The following is a 15,819-nucleotide window of genomic DNA, read 5'->3' on the forward strand; positions in this document are numbered from 1 at the left end:
AGAAAGTTTTTAGTGTAGCAGCAAAATTGGATAAAAAATTAATTTAAGTTGAAAGTTCGAATTTCAAGTGTGATATTCTTGAATTTGATTGTTAAAATTCATATCATGACCACCATAAATATAGTTATGGTGCGAAATGCAAATCAACATATGGACACACATGTGAAGCATCCTCGTATGGTTCATTATCCATATTGTAATTGAAATGAAATCTTTAAGACAAATTAATGTAATTTAAAAGGAATCACAAAAAGTTGGTAATAGTAGTTAGGTTCACTATCGATAACAAAGTATATACTCATTCGAAAATATTATCAAGTCATGGAGTCTTCTGAAAGTCTAGGAGCGAGGGTGATAAAGTTTAGTGCCAGGGAGCACAACACATCTGCTTCGACACTAGGGGTTCTAACCTGACCACCCAATGATGTACATTACACATGAAAAAAAAGTAACTATAATACAAGTTTATACAAGCAAGTTACTCGTAAGGTAATTATAGGTATTTATAAAGAGTATATATTCTTTTTAAGATCTTCTTGCTTTCTTGGAGACTATATAAAGGTAAACTACTTTTTAATGCAATCATTAAAATGTTCAATGTTATTGTTGCAATGACCTGTAACAGATTCCATTAAACACGCATTTACACCTGGGAAGGTTGCAATTCATATGTAGAATTACATTGGTGCCTCCTTCGACATTATTCACCGGCCTGGTCCTATCACAAGAATTTTCAATAATTTAGGACCAAAGGCAGTGTTCATGATCTGGTCATTCAAAATGGTCCCATATTTATTGGTTGGGATATCTTGAAATACTGGACGGGTTCAGTCCTAATTTATGTGTGGAGAAGGGAATCAACAGTTTCACGATTGAAATAAATTCCTTGGTAATCTAAAGCTGAAGAAGATCATGTATGATACTAAAAAAGGGTTAGCAAGGTCAACTTCATTCATTATTATCGAGAATCTAATATGATGGCTGATTACTCTGTCAATATGTCCTCTACTAATGAAAATGAAACTTATTTCTCCTCTTGGCATTCGCTTAAATTTGACTAGATAAGTGGCAAGTACCTTCCATGAGGGAAAAAAATGAAATGTAATTATTTTTTTTGTAGACTAAGAACTGATTTGATTTTTTGATAGAGAACGAGATTGTATAGGAAAATTCTTCTCCACTCTTTTTCTAAAAAAAATTATGATGTAATCTGTTTGTTAGAGGTTATGGTCCATGTCCCCACTAACAACTGTAACTTTTTTGATTAATCGACATGGTTGGGGTTAAGACAAACACTCCACACCAAAGGAATAACTACTCAAGATGATGGCTTGAAAATTGTAATTTGTTACAAATATTATCTAACATGTCATCGTAGACATTAATAGCATAAACAACCTAAAAGAAGGATTCAAATTTATAAAAGATCTCTTAAAATGTAATAAAAAATCAATATTTATTCACACTTCATATTACTAAAATACAACAAATACAATGGAAATAATACAAAATTGTATGTCTACTATAAATACCAAACAAGAATGACAACTACAAGTAGCACCTATATATGGAGACATTTGAGATATGCTCGTACATTTTATACAAACTAGTCCTGGACACATGAGATATGCTCGAACATTTTATATAAACTAATTATGGACACATGCTTCACAGGTGAGTATCCTAAAAAAACTATATACAAAATAAGTTATGTCAAAATCACACTGTAATGAGTATCACAAACTATTCAACAAAAATATACAATATGAAACAGATGAACTATCAACCTATTCATATAACTCCCTTATTTTATGCCAAATGATTATACATCCGATGAATAACATTACTTGATTGGGTGATTGAAATATTAAGTTATATTTTTATGTTATTAGATTCTGAATGTGATATATTAGTATGAGAAAAATAAATACACTAAAACGATTAAATGGCTCTGATTTTAGTGTAGAAGGAAATTTCTATATACATAATATATTGTAGTTATCCTTTATTATTTCATCCAATGATGGGTGAGGATTAGAAACATTCTCGATGTTAATTTATATAAGAATTTACCATAAAATTATCACTAATACTAATTGATAACCCAAGAAATCAAAAGGTTTGGCAATCAATAGGATTTAATTGAATCTCATGCCTCCTCTATTAATATTTATGTCACTACAAAAAAAACCTCTAATTGCCAACAGATTTTACTAACTTAAGTTGGTTAGTATTCTACTAACAAATTATCAACATATTTCTAACTGAATAATATCTTAAAACTTAACAATGAAATTCTAACAGATTACCAACATAAATCTTACCAACTAAGTATTTTAGTTGGTAATACGGCGGGAAAAAATTGCGCCAAATTTAACAACCTTCTATCAATGGATTACCAACAGAAATATTACTAACACACACCTTTTGTTGGTAATATTACCAACGAAGTATATATCGGTTGGTAAATATGACAAAAAATTGTTTATATAATTTATTAACATATTACCAATGAATTATTAACCAAACATTTACTAACGACAAGATTGTATTGCTAAATTTACCAACCAAATATAAATGTGTTGGTAAATTAGTAACAAAATGTGTTTTGTTGATAAACTTGCCAACCAATATCAAATTAGTTAAAAATTTTGCAGACGAATAAAGATTGTAGTTAGTAAATTACTAACATCATTAAAATAGTTGATAATACACCAACCGATCACTAATCCGTTTGTAAAATTTACCAACATATTAATTATTAGTTTGTAATATTACATATGAATGTTTATTTGAATAGTAACTATTACCAACTCTGATAAAATTTATTGGTAAATTATTAATTACTAACTTATATTTTAATAGTTGGTAAATTACCAATTGAAGTTAATTTTTTTGGTAAATCAACGTCTAGTGTTGAGACTTTCATATTTAATTTGTGTCATTGGGCGTTTTAACTTTAAAATTTTAACCAAAACTTCATTTTGTTGAATATTTTTTGTAAACGTGCTCAGATTAGAACTCTGTCAATGTCATTAGCTTCAAAAGGTCGTTTTTTTATCTAAAGGAAAGGTTGGTTCACGTTTTGAGGCTTTCATACTTGTTTGTGTCGTTATGTGTTTAAATTTTATGTTTAGGCCAAAATTTGACTTTGCTCAATATTTTTGTGAACGTGCTTAGATGAGAATTTTGTTAGCGTAATTAACTCCAAAGGTCATTTTTTATCTAGTAGGATGGTTGGTTTGAGTTTTGAGACTTTCATTTTTACTGTGTGCCGTTAGGTATTTCACATATAAATTTTAGCAAAAATTTAACTTTGGTCAATATATTTAATAACGTACTCAGATAAGCGAAAAATTATTTTTGATGTAATAAGATGGAGGGTTCGGATTTTGAGGCTTCCGTTTTTATTTTATGTCATTGGGCATTTTAGCTTTTATGTTTTGACCAAAATTTCACTTTAGTATTTTTGGTAATCGTGCTTGAATTGAAATTGTGTCACCACAGTTAGCCGTATAAGTTCAGTTTTGATCTCATAAGATGGTTGGTTCGGGATATGAGACTTATTTTCAATTTGGCTAAAATTGGAATTAGGTCAATTTTTTGGGAAACATCCTCAAATTAGAATTTCGTCAGCGCGGTTAGCTATGGAAGGTAATTTTTTGCTTTATAGGATGGTTGGCTTGGATGTTAAGGTTTTCATAGTCAGTTTATACCGTTAGGCAATTTAACTTTTAACTTTTGCCAAAACTTTGATTTTGCTTAGAAATTTTTGTAAATGTGCTCTGATGAAAATTCTGTCAGTTTGATTAGCTTCGAAAAGTCATTTTTATATCAAACAAGATGGTTGTTTCTATAATGCCCCAAGCTACCCCCGAGACGCGGACACGGAACCTAGGACCAAAACTGATCCCAAGCTAACCCTTCTAGCATGATCATGAGCATACTAAAGATAATAAACTGTTGCGGAAGCTAAATCATACATAAAATGAAAAGATGGGGAATACCCCCATATTCTATAACTGAGATATTTGAAAACAATGAGTTTAATACAAAAGAGATATTAACTCAATACTAAGCTGAATCTAACTATGTTTGGAAATAGCCTCTAAACTAGACTAGAAATACTGGGACAAGCCCCACCTAAATCTAGCAAAAACTGAAACTAAATGACTAAAGAGTGAAATGAAACTCATGACTGTTGTCCTCGGAGAATGAGGACTCACCACTGAATCTGCTGAACTGGAGATCGAGAGGACTCACCACTGAATTTGCTGAACTGGAGATCGAGAAATCGATCTATGTGTGATCTGGATGCTGAGAACCTGAAACTACATCACGAGATGATGTAGCACACGTATGTGTTAGTACTTGAAAGGTACTGAGCATGTAGGATAGAGTAAAGCTGAAATAAAACATAACTGAACAAGCACAAAAACAAGTACAATAATATGAACGTGATGTTCTTATTTCTGAGCTAACTGGATGCAATGACCAATTTATAACATGCTGAAACTGAATACTGAATATACTGATAAATGGTCAATGCAGAGAGTCTGACTGAACTGTGGGAGCTACTAATAACCGATAATAAAACTACATGAGCTAAATGTGGAGTCCGATGTATACGCCCCATTGATAGGACCCAATATACCCTCCCAAAGGTATAAAGAAATGTTGGCGTGATCACTAAATTGATTACCCACATAGGAGACTTACAACCTACATGGCTAGTAGTTCTGGGACTATTGGGTACGCTAAACCATAGTCCAACTTGGTATTATGCTAATCCCAATGAATTCTGTAAATTAACTGATTATATCTGAATTTCTGTAAATATTGGATAGCTCGAAACTGAACATGCAAACTGAGAATGCAACAATTAATTTGGTAATTATGCATTTATAACTGAAGCGTGTATAACTAAAGTGTCTGAAATATATGACCTAGCATGTGTAATTCAAGAACTAAAGAAATACAAAGCTAGAGTTCTGAAATTCATGTGATAATCTGAATAATAACATGATAATCTGATTTGGAACATATATTTAATAATTTCATGAAGTTATATCAAAGTTCTAGAAACCCTAGGTTTAATAATGATAAGAGAATCAAGAACTGACTGAAACTACTTATGTTTCAGGGCATGAACTGCCAAAGCTTGTGGTGTTCTTGAACTAGGGTTCTTGAGATTTTTTCTCCTCTCTTGCTTCTAATTTTCTATGTTTTGATTTAATGATTTGACTTGGATATGTTTTAATTATGTTTCTAGGCTTAAACTGACTAAAATCTGATGATTTAGGGTCAAAACAACATAACTTAGGTTTTAAACGGAGTGGGAAAGGTCGAAAAGACCCCTGGGAAGGTTGGTGTTGGGCCTCACGACTGCCACGACTGACGGTCTGTTGTGCGCCCGATGCCCCGTCGTTGGGTCCGTCATGAGGGCCTATTCGACAGTCCTTTACTAAAATAGGCATAACGTTTTACTCGGAGGTCTGATTTTAGCAAGGTTAGTGGATATGAAAAGATAATTCAATTATCTATATGTGGGTAGGTCATGGGAGACCTAATTCATTTTGTGCTAAGAGTTATTATCAATTTAAGTTGACCCAACTGCATTTCCCCTTAACTGGTTGTAAATTTTCCACCTACGAACCATACTGGTCATCCATGATCTTGTCAGAGAGTGGTTGAAGGGAGTATTAATCGACGGTCACAGACTACGGACCATCGTTTGACCTACGGACCGTAAGTCCGTCCATCATCCAAGACTTAACCAATTTTTCTAGTCTGAAATTTTTGGGAGTTTCTGATCCCATCGACAGTTGTGCAGGACGGACCGTGGTTCAGACTACGATCCGTCGATGCCGCTGTTGGTAGCACTTGCAGATTTTTCTAAAAAACTAATTTTTGATTTGTTTTGATTATGGGGTGTTACATTATCTCCCCCTTGGGAACATTCATCCTCGAATGAAGACTAAACTAGCTGAAATAGAGGGGGAGAGATGCAAACCCCAATACTAAACAATGAGAACTGAATTCTGACTAAATTGAGTTATGAGTACATGCAATTACGCTAAAAATGAAAGTAAAAACTGAGGGAACATGATTCTAAAACTGAATTTACTCATGACTGACTGTAAAACTAAAGAGGAACTATAACCTCAAGCTGGAGTAGAATTTGAAGAAAAAAGGTAAGGATACTTGGCTTTCATGGCTGCTTATGCTTCAAAAGTAGCTCCCTCTACGGACTGAATCCTTCACAAAACCTTGACTGAAGCGATTTCATTGTTTCTCAATTCTAACCTGATGGCCAAGAATCTCAACTGGTACATCCTTATAAGAAATACTATCTTTCACCGCCACACTCTCTAATGGCACTATAGAGGCTGGGTCACCCACGCACTTCTTCAAGAGTGAGATGTGGAAGACCGGATGCATTGCTGCTATTTTGCTGGCAACTCTTACTCATATTCCACCTTGCCAATCCTTTTCAAGATCTTGTATGAGCCTACATATCTAGGACTGAGCTTCCCTTTATTTCCAGATCTCATCACCTCTTTCATAGGTGAGACATTCAGAAAAAACCGATCATCAACTTGAAACTCTAGTTCCCTTCTCCTTACATCTGCATAAGATTTCTGACGACTTTGGGCTGTCTTAAGTCTATCTCTAATAAGTTGCACTTTCTCCATAGCATAAACGACTGAATCTGGCCCTATCAAAGTTGCTTCACCTACTCCAAACCAACCAACAATAGATCTACATCTACACCCATATAAAGCCTCATAAGGGGCCATCTGAATGCTGGAATGGTAGCTATTATTGTAGGAAAACTCAATAAGAGGAAGGAGATCATCCCAACTACCTTTAAAATCGATCACACAAGCTCTCAACAAATCCTCTAAGGTTTGAATGGTACGCTCTGTCTGCTCATTCGTCTGCAGATGAAATGTTGTAGTAAGGTTAACTTGAGTACCAAGACCTTTTTGAAATGACTTCCAGAAATGAGAGGTAAACTAAGGACCTCTATCTGAGATGATAGACAAAGGAACCCCATGCAACTTCACAATTTCAGTATGGTAAAACTTGGCATAGTCATCTACCGAATATGTAGTCTTGACCGCCAAAAAGCAAGAAGACTTAGTCATCCTAACAACTATCACCCAAATTGAGTTATGTTGTCTGCGAGTAGAGGTAACCCTGTGATGAAATCCATATGGATCACATCCCAGATCCAAGTAGGAATATCGATCTCTTGAGTCATACCTCCTGGTTTCTGATTTTCTACCTTGACTTGTTGTCCATTGGGGCACTTACTCATAAAGTCTGCTATATCCCTCTTCATGCCATTCCACCAATAGACTTCCCGCAGATCGTTGTACATCTTAGTGGCACCTGGATGAATAGAATACCTGGAGTTATGAGCTTCTGCAAGAATATGCTGCCTCAACTCTCCCACATTAGGAACGCACAATCTACCTTGGTAGCGAAGTACACCATCTCCCCCTTGGGAGAAAACCTCCACTCTCTGATTGTTGACTGCACCCTTTAGTTCAAGCGAGATAGGATCACTCTCTTGCTTTTCCATAACCTCTACTACCAAAGACGATTCTTCCCCATTCTGAACAGTTACACTGCTGTCTGATATGCTCATAAGGCGAACTCCCAAGTGAGAAAGCCTGTGAACATCCTTCACTAGCTCCTTTATTTTTTCCTCAACATGGGATACACTACCCATAGATAATATACTAAGAGCATCGGCCACTACATTCGCCTTTCCAGGATGATAATGCACACTCATATCATAATCCTTAGGAACTCAAGCCATCTCCTCTGGTGAAGATTCAACTCTTTCTGGGTGAACACATACCGAAGGCTCTTATGATCAGTGAACACATCTACATGGACACCATACAAGTAGTGTCTCCACATCTTGAGTGCAAACACCATTGCTGCAAGCTCTAGGTCATGAGTTGGATAGTTCTTCTCATGCACCTTAAGCTTTCTAGAGGCATAAGATATAACCTTATCTCTTTGCATCAACACACAACCAAGGCCAACTCTGGATGCATCGTAATAGATCACATAACTATCTGAACCCTCTAGTAGAGTCAAGAAAGGAGGTGTATTCAATCTAGTTTTCAATTATGCGAAGCTTTTCTCACAATCTTCTGACCATTGGAAGTTGACCATCTTCTGAGTCAACCTAGTCAATGGTGAGGCTATGGATGAAAATCCTTCCACAAACCTTCTGTAATAACTTGCTAGACCTAAGAAACTTCTGATATTTGTAGCAGAGGTAGGTCTGGGCCATTGTTTCACTGCTTCCATCTTTTGTGAATCTACGTGGATCCCTTCGCTAGATACAATGTGACCAAGAAAAGCAACGGATTCCAACCAAAACTCACATTTAGTAAACTTAGAGAATAACTGGAGATCTTTAAGAGTCTGCAGAAAAACTCTCAAATGACTTGCATTTTCTTCCTCACTCCTAGAGTAAATGAGGATATCATCAATGAAGACGATAACGAACAAGTCTAAGTACTGTTTGAACACTCTGTTCATCAAATCCATGAAAGCTGCAGGAGCATTGGTTAGTCCAAACGACATAACTACAATTCATAATGACCATACCGAGTTCTGAACGCTATTTTTGGAATGTCACTATCTCTGACTCTTAGCTGATGATGACCAGGTCAGAGGTCTATCACTAGCACCCTGAAGTTGTTCAAACAAGTCATTAATCCTGGCGATGGGATACTTATTCTTGATAGTGACCTTGTTCAACATTCTATAGTCAATGCACATTCTGCGAGAACTATCTTTCTTTCTTACGAACAATACTGGTGCACCCCATGGTGAAATACTAGGTCTGATAAAACTCTTATCTAGAAGGTCCTTCAACTGCACTTTCAATTCCTTACGCTCTGCTGGAGCCATTCTGTAAGGAGGAATAGAAATATGTTGGGTATCTGGAAGAAGATCAATTCTAAAGTTGATTTCTCTTTCGGGAGGAACCATAGGAAGATCTTTTGGAAATACTTTTGGAAATTCAAAGAATACTGGAACTGACTTAAGAGATGGGGTTCAAGTCTAGAATCCTTAACCTGAACTAGATGATAGAGATAACCATTAGATATCATCTTTCTGGCCTTAAGGTAATAAATAAATCGAACCATAGGAGTTAGGCTACTACCCTTCCATTCTAAGATTGGTTCATCTGGAAACTGAAAACGAACAATCCTAGCTCTACAATCAACTAAGGCATAACATGAGTGTAACTAATCCATGCCTAGAATGACATCGAATTCTACCATTTCAAACTCTACTAGATCTGCTGAGGTGACTTTCTAAGAGACTATGACAGGGCAATTTTTGTATACCCGTCTAGTTATAAATGGGTCACCGACTGGAGTAGAGACTGAGAAGGGTTCTGATAGAGTTTCTGGACTGACACTGAATTGGACTGCTATATAAGGAGTTAAAAAAGAAAGAGTCACGTCTGTTGTCTTTTCACTAAGTGAACCATATGTGAGTCACATACTTGAGTTTGTAAGATGTCAATATCAACTATAACTACCAGTTACTGACATCACACCAATTATTTTCTTGACCTCATCAATGATCTTCTGTAGGTCCTTACCAACTTGCGATCCTAAAAACTTAGGCGGATTCATCCTAACAAAATCACAAACTTTGGCTGCCACTAATTAGTCATTTCTTTTAGTAGAAACTAGAACCTGCTTATTATTCTGGTTGGTCATATTCTGAGCCAAAAGCTTAATTGGCGTTTTGAAACTATGCATTTGAACTTCCTTATCTGGTACTAGAGGAACTTTGTTAGCTTTGCGTGCATTAGCATTCCATGCCTAAGCTCTACGAGAAGGCATGATCTAAGCGCTCAACGTTGAGTTAGAATGAAATTAGATCATACTTACGCACGATAAGAGTAATAAGAAAGTAAATTTTTTCCTAAAACACTTCATAACCTCCTTCTCATTAGATGGGGTCCACTTCACACCCATGAAATGGACTCTACTTAGTGCGGCTTTTTCAGACATCCTAGGACACTTGAACGTTGTGCTCTTATACCAAGTTTTGTCACGCCCCGAGCTACCCCCGAGACGTGGACACGGAACCTAGGACCAAAAGTGATCCTAGCTAACCCTACTAGCATGATCATGAGAATACTAAAGATGATAAATTGTTGCGAAAGCTAAATCATACTTAAAATGAAAAGATGGGGAACATCCCCATATTCTATAACTGAGATATTTGAAAACAATGAGTTTAATACAAAAGAAATATTAACTCAATACTAAGCTGAATCTAACTATGTCTGGAAATAGCCTCTAAACTAGACTAGAAATACTGGGACAAGCCCCACCTAAATCTAGCAAAAACTGAAACTAAATGACTAAAGACTGAAATGAAACTCATGATTGTTGTCCTCGGAGAATGAGGACTCACCACTGAATTTTCTAAACTGGAGATCGAGAAATCGATCTATGCGTGATCTGGATGCTGAGAACCTAAACCTACATCACGAGATGATGTAGCACACGTATGTGTTAGTACTTTAAAGGTACTGAGCATGTAGGATAGAGTAAAGCTGAAATAAAACATAACTGAACAAGCACAAAAACAAGTATAATAATATGAACGTGATGTGCTTATTTCTGAGCTAACTAGATGCAATGACCAATTTATAACATGCTGAAACTGAATACTGAATATACTGATAAATGGTCAATGCAGAGAGTCTGACTGAACTGTGAGAGCTACTAATAACCGATAATAAAACTACATGAGCTAAATGTGGAGTCCGATGTATACGCCCCACTGAGAGGACCCAATATACCCAAACAAAGGTATAAAGGAATATTGGCGTGATTACTAAGCTGTTGCCCACAAAGGAGACCTACAACCTACATGGCTAGTAGTTCTGGGACTATTGGGTACGCTAAACCCTAGTCCAACTTGGTATAATGTTACTCCCAATAAGATCTGTAAATTAACTGATAAATACTGGATAGCTCAAAACTGAACATGTAACAATTAATCTAGTAATTATGCATTTATAACTAAGGCATATATCTGAAGTGTCTGAAATATATGACCTAGCATGTGTAATTCAAGAACTAAAGAAATACAAAGCTAGGGTTCTGAAATTCATGCGATAATCTGAGTAACAACATGATAATCTGATTTGGAACATATATTTAATAAATTCATGAAGTTATATCAAAGTTCTAGAAACCCTAGGTTTAATCATGATAAGAGAATCAAGAATCAAACTAAAACTAAAGACCCAATGGGTGAAAGGAACCTACTAGTGAAATCCCACATACCTGGTGATGAAATCCACGGAAAAATACTTAAGTTTCGGGGCTGAAACTGCTGGAGCTTGTGGCGTTCTTGAACTAGGGTTCTTGAGCTTTTTTCTCCTCTCTTGCTTCTAATTTTATAAGTTTTTATTTAATAATTTGACTTGGATATGTTTTAATTATGTTTCTAGGCTTAATCTGACTAAAATCTGATGATTTAGGGTCAAAACGACGTAACTTAGGGTTTAAACGGAGTGGGAAAGGTCAAAAACACCCCAGGGAAGGTTGTTGTCCGGCCTCACGACGGCCAGGACTGACGGTCCTTTGTGAGCCCGACGAACCGTCGTTGGGTCCGTCGTGAGGGCCTGTTCGACAAGCCTTTACTAAAATGGGAAAAACATTTTACTCGGAGGTCTAAGCAAGGTCGGTGGATATGGAAAGATAATTCAATTATCTATCTGTGGGTAGATCATGGGAGACCGTACTCATTTTGTGATATGAGTTATGATCATTTTAAGTTGACCAAACTGCATATCCTCTTAACTGGCTGCAAATTTTCCACCTAAGGACCGTGGGTCCAACTACGAACCATGATGATCATCCATAGCTCTTTTCAGAGAGTGGTTGAAGGGAGTCTTGATCGACGGTCACAGATTACGAATCGTCGTTTGACCTACAGATCGTAAGTCCGTCAGTCGTCCAAGACTTCACCAATTTTTCTAGTCTGAAATTTTTGGAAGTTTCTGATTCCATCAACGGTTGTGCAGGACGGACCGTGGTTCAGGCTACGGTTCGTCGATGCCACCGTTGGTAGCACCTGCAGATTTTTCTGAAAAACTAGTTTTTGGTCTGTTTTGGCTACGGGGTGTTACAGTTTCAAGTTTTGAGACTTTCATTGTTCAGTTTGTGTTGTTAGGGGTTTTGACTTTTGGCCAAAATTTATACTTGGTCAATTTGTTTTTGTAAACATGCTCAAATTGAATTTTTTGATATAATGATTTGTATCATATTGAGATTAATTTAACTTGTTATCATAAATTTTGCATTGTTTCATTCAAATATGATTTATAAAATTGATTAATATTTTTGAACTTATATTCTTGTTCTTAGATTTTTAAATGCAATAAATTAATAATAATAATTATTCAGTTAATAATATATTGAACATTTTGTCAATCAATTACTAAGATAACAATGAACTTGAATGATATATTACCAATAAACTAACAATCAATTAGTAAATTTATAAGAAAAATAAACAATCATACTAAAGTATTTTAAATTTATTACAAATAAGGGTTGTGGTGTAGTAGTAAGTACTCCTGAATCTTTAACCAATAGGTCTTAGGTTCGATTCCCACTGGGTACATAATCGTCTTTGTTAGGGATCGCTTTAACACCTAATGTGGGACTTTCCGGGTGAATCCATATTTACTTGGGCTCTAATGTGGGTACTTAACACTGGACGGAAACTTAACACTGGACGGAAAACCAAAAAAATATTTAAAATTTTATTGGTAAATTACCGACACAAATTTTTTGTTACTAAAATTACCAACCAATTATCAATGTATGAATCAAAAATTGAAGAAAAAAATTTACTAACTCCTTTTCAATTTTTTAGTAAAGGTACTAACGATATACTAACAAAACATTTTTGTTGGTAAATTTACCAACGGAAATTTCAGGGTCATATTTCAAAATTTTGTAACAACATCCTTGGGAGTTTACTAACTGATTTTTGGTTGGTAAGTTTACCAACAAATTAAATTCAGTTAGTAATATTTATTGACGAGCATTTTAGTAACAAATTAATATAAGTTGGCATTTGGTTGGTAACTCAAATTGCCAACCGATTTGATCAATTTACCAACTAATTTTTTTGTTGATAATTGAGGTTCCTTTTGTAGTGTGTTATCTATCACACGGGGACTTGATCATGCTTCGTTTGGTCCTTAAAGTAATTGCTAAAGAATCAATCTTCCTCCGATTTATTATACATGTTCTCTCTATTATTCAAATGTAACATTATCTCTTGATCTGTCAAAATAATATTATGAAAATTGTTTTGGAATGATGATCGAATATGAAGATTAATAAATTTCACATCTATTATACATAATAACATTAAATAAGGGGTAGTAAATTCATAATCATTAAGTAAAAATATATTCTCTAACTACTAATGTTTTTGTTTCATTTATATGGCACTGAATAATCATTTCACAATATGTTTTGATGTCACTACGTGCTTTTTATTGGAACACCAATGAGGTTTAACCTTTAAAATGCAACATAGACATCAATATATTTTTTTTCTTTGAATATCGATGAACTATGTTGTGAAATAATATAATACTAACTAAGTACATCATACTATAAATTAATACGGAGATTGTCAATACTATAAAGAAAGGTCCAAAAAATATAAGAAAAGTATTATAAGTTGTAAGTTTTCTCAAATATTGATCAGGGTTTGTATAATTTATTTTAATTTGAAGAAATGAAAAATATCGCACAAATTGAGATTTGTACCTTTTTCGAGTTTCTATGAATTCTGAAAATAATTTTGTATTTGATGTTGTATCTCTCTTCATACCAAATTATTATTAAAGCACTCGTGAATCTTTTTCTGCAATAAAGACACGTTAGCTTACCTAGCTTCTACAATTGTAATGATAGAAAACATGAATAATTAAGGAGTATGAAAAAACGAACGAAAATTAATATATGTAAGAGCTGTAGAGAAAAATTATTTTATAAATCAATAGAGAAATAGTAACAGTTGTTGGAAACTTTCAAGCTTCTTCCATAAAGTTTGTAGCAATTGATTGTGGGTTCAGTATTATTTTGTTAGTAACTTTTAGCATTCTTCAAGTGCATTTAAAATATATTTTTATTCGATGCATTTGTTAAGTTGCAAGTATTTTTGGGTATTTAACAAACAAGATAAAGCAAATAATAGGGGGAAAATAAAAAATATTAAAAATAAACAAATAAAAATCCTTAACTTTTAAGAGTGTGTATTTATGTTTTTGTCCATAAACACAAAATAATGTTGAATATAATGTTACACAATTAATGTGTATTTACATTTTTGTCCATAAACATTATAGTTTACAAGGACATTTTCATAATTCAACTTTTAACTTGGGTGCTTCCCACTTATAATAATAATAATAATAATAATAATAATATATATATATATAAATATATAAATATATATATATATATATATATATATATATATATATATATATATATATAATATATGATTCATTCAATATATATCCATAATAGATATATCAAGCTTCATCATCGATCTATGTAGTCCGAGTTTAGTACTCTTATACACATAAGTTTCGAATTTCTAAAAGCTTACGAATACTAAACAAGTTAATGAAGAAAACCTATGATTTTCACATAACTACTAAAATTTATACACTAAATGTGTTGCATGCTCTTGCCTCTATTAGCATGTAACAAGCATTAAATCTAGTTGAATGAAAATTATTTCTTGGGCATATGCATATATAGTAGAAAAGTTTGTTGACATTTCAAGCTTCAACAAACTTTAATAATTAGTAAAGTAAATCTGCATCTCAGTAAAAATATTAAAAAATCATACTATTTGAGCATTCTTCAATTCAAATTGATAATATCATATTCGTTACACATTGTACATTCAAATTAATAGAGTCCTATAAGTCCAAGTCCTTTTTCCCCCATCGTACATGGTAATTCTCTTCATCACAATGACTATTGCACGGTTTTTTTCAATCTCGTGTCTCATTCAAACTCTTTTGTGCTTTTATCATAATATTTGTAAGAGAGAAACAAGAATTGACCATTAATTCACCAAAAAAGTGAAAGAAAGAAAATGATTGTCAAAAAGAGAATTGATTGTGTGCATGTACAAACACATTGAAAAAAATGATAATTGTATAAAAGTCATGTGACTCATCAAAGTCGTTGAAAGTAACAATGATTTTATATTAATAGTGTAACTCATTGAGTACATTGAAAATAATAACAACTTTATTACTACATCATGTAACTCATCAAATACATTGAAAACAGTAATAGTTTTATATTTATCATGTAACTCATCAACCACATTGAAAATAATGATAATTTTGTATACTATTCATCATGTAATCCATCAAGAACATTGAAAATAACAACAATTCTATATTCATAAGGTAACTAATCAACCATACTGAAAATAATGACAATTATATATGTATCATGTAATTCATCAAGCACATCAAAATTAACAATTATTGTATATTCATTAGGAAACTTATCAATTACATTGAAAATAAAGATAATTTTGCATTCACCATGTAACTCATTATACATACTGAAAATAATGGAATTTCATATTCATGAAATACATTAAAAATAACAAAATTTTATATTCATCGTGTAACTCATAAAGCACATTGAAAATAAAGATAATTTTATATTCTTTGAGTAATCATCAAGC

At 33.8% G+C, this 15,819-nt stretch overlaps 1 protein-coding gene across 1 annotated transcript; it reads right to left on the reverse strand.

Annotated features, from left to right (window-relative positions):
• Positions 1–7,019: 7,019 nt before the first annotated feature.
• Positions 7,020–7,657, reverse strand: LOC138348628 (uncharacterized). Its single transcript, XM_069298185.1, has 2 exons — positions 7,416–7,657; positions 7,020–7,203 (listed from the first exon to the last, which is right to left on the reverse strand). Exons 1-2 carry the CDS (start codon positions 7,655–7,657, stop codon positions 7,020–7,022), a joined length of 426 nt encoding a protein of 141 aa, XP_069154286.1.
• Positions 7,658–15,819: the final 8,162 nt, after the last annotated feature.

Source organism: Solanum lycopersicum, chromosome 5 (assembly GCF_036512215.1).
Source record: "Solanum lycopersicum chromosome 5, SLM_r2.1".
Lineage (NCBI taxonomy): Eukaryota > Viridiplantae > Streptophyta > Magnoliopsida > Solanales > Solanaceae > Solanum > Solanum lycopersicum.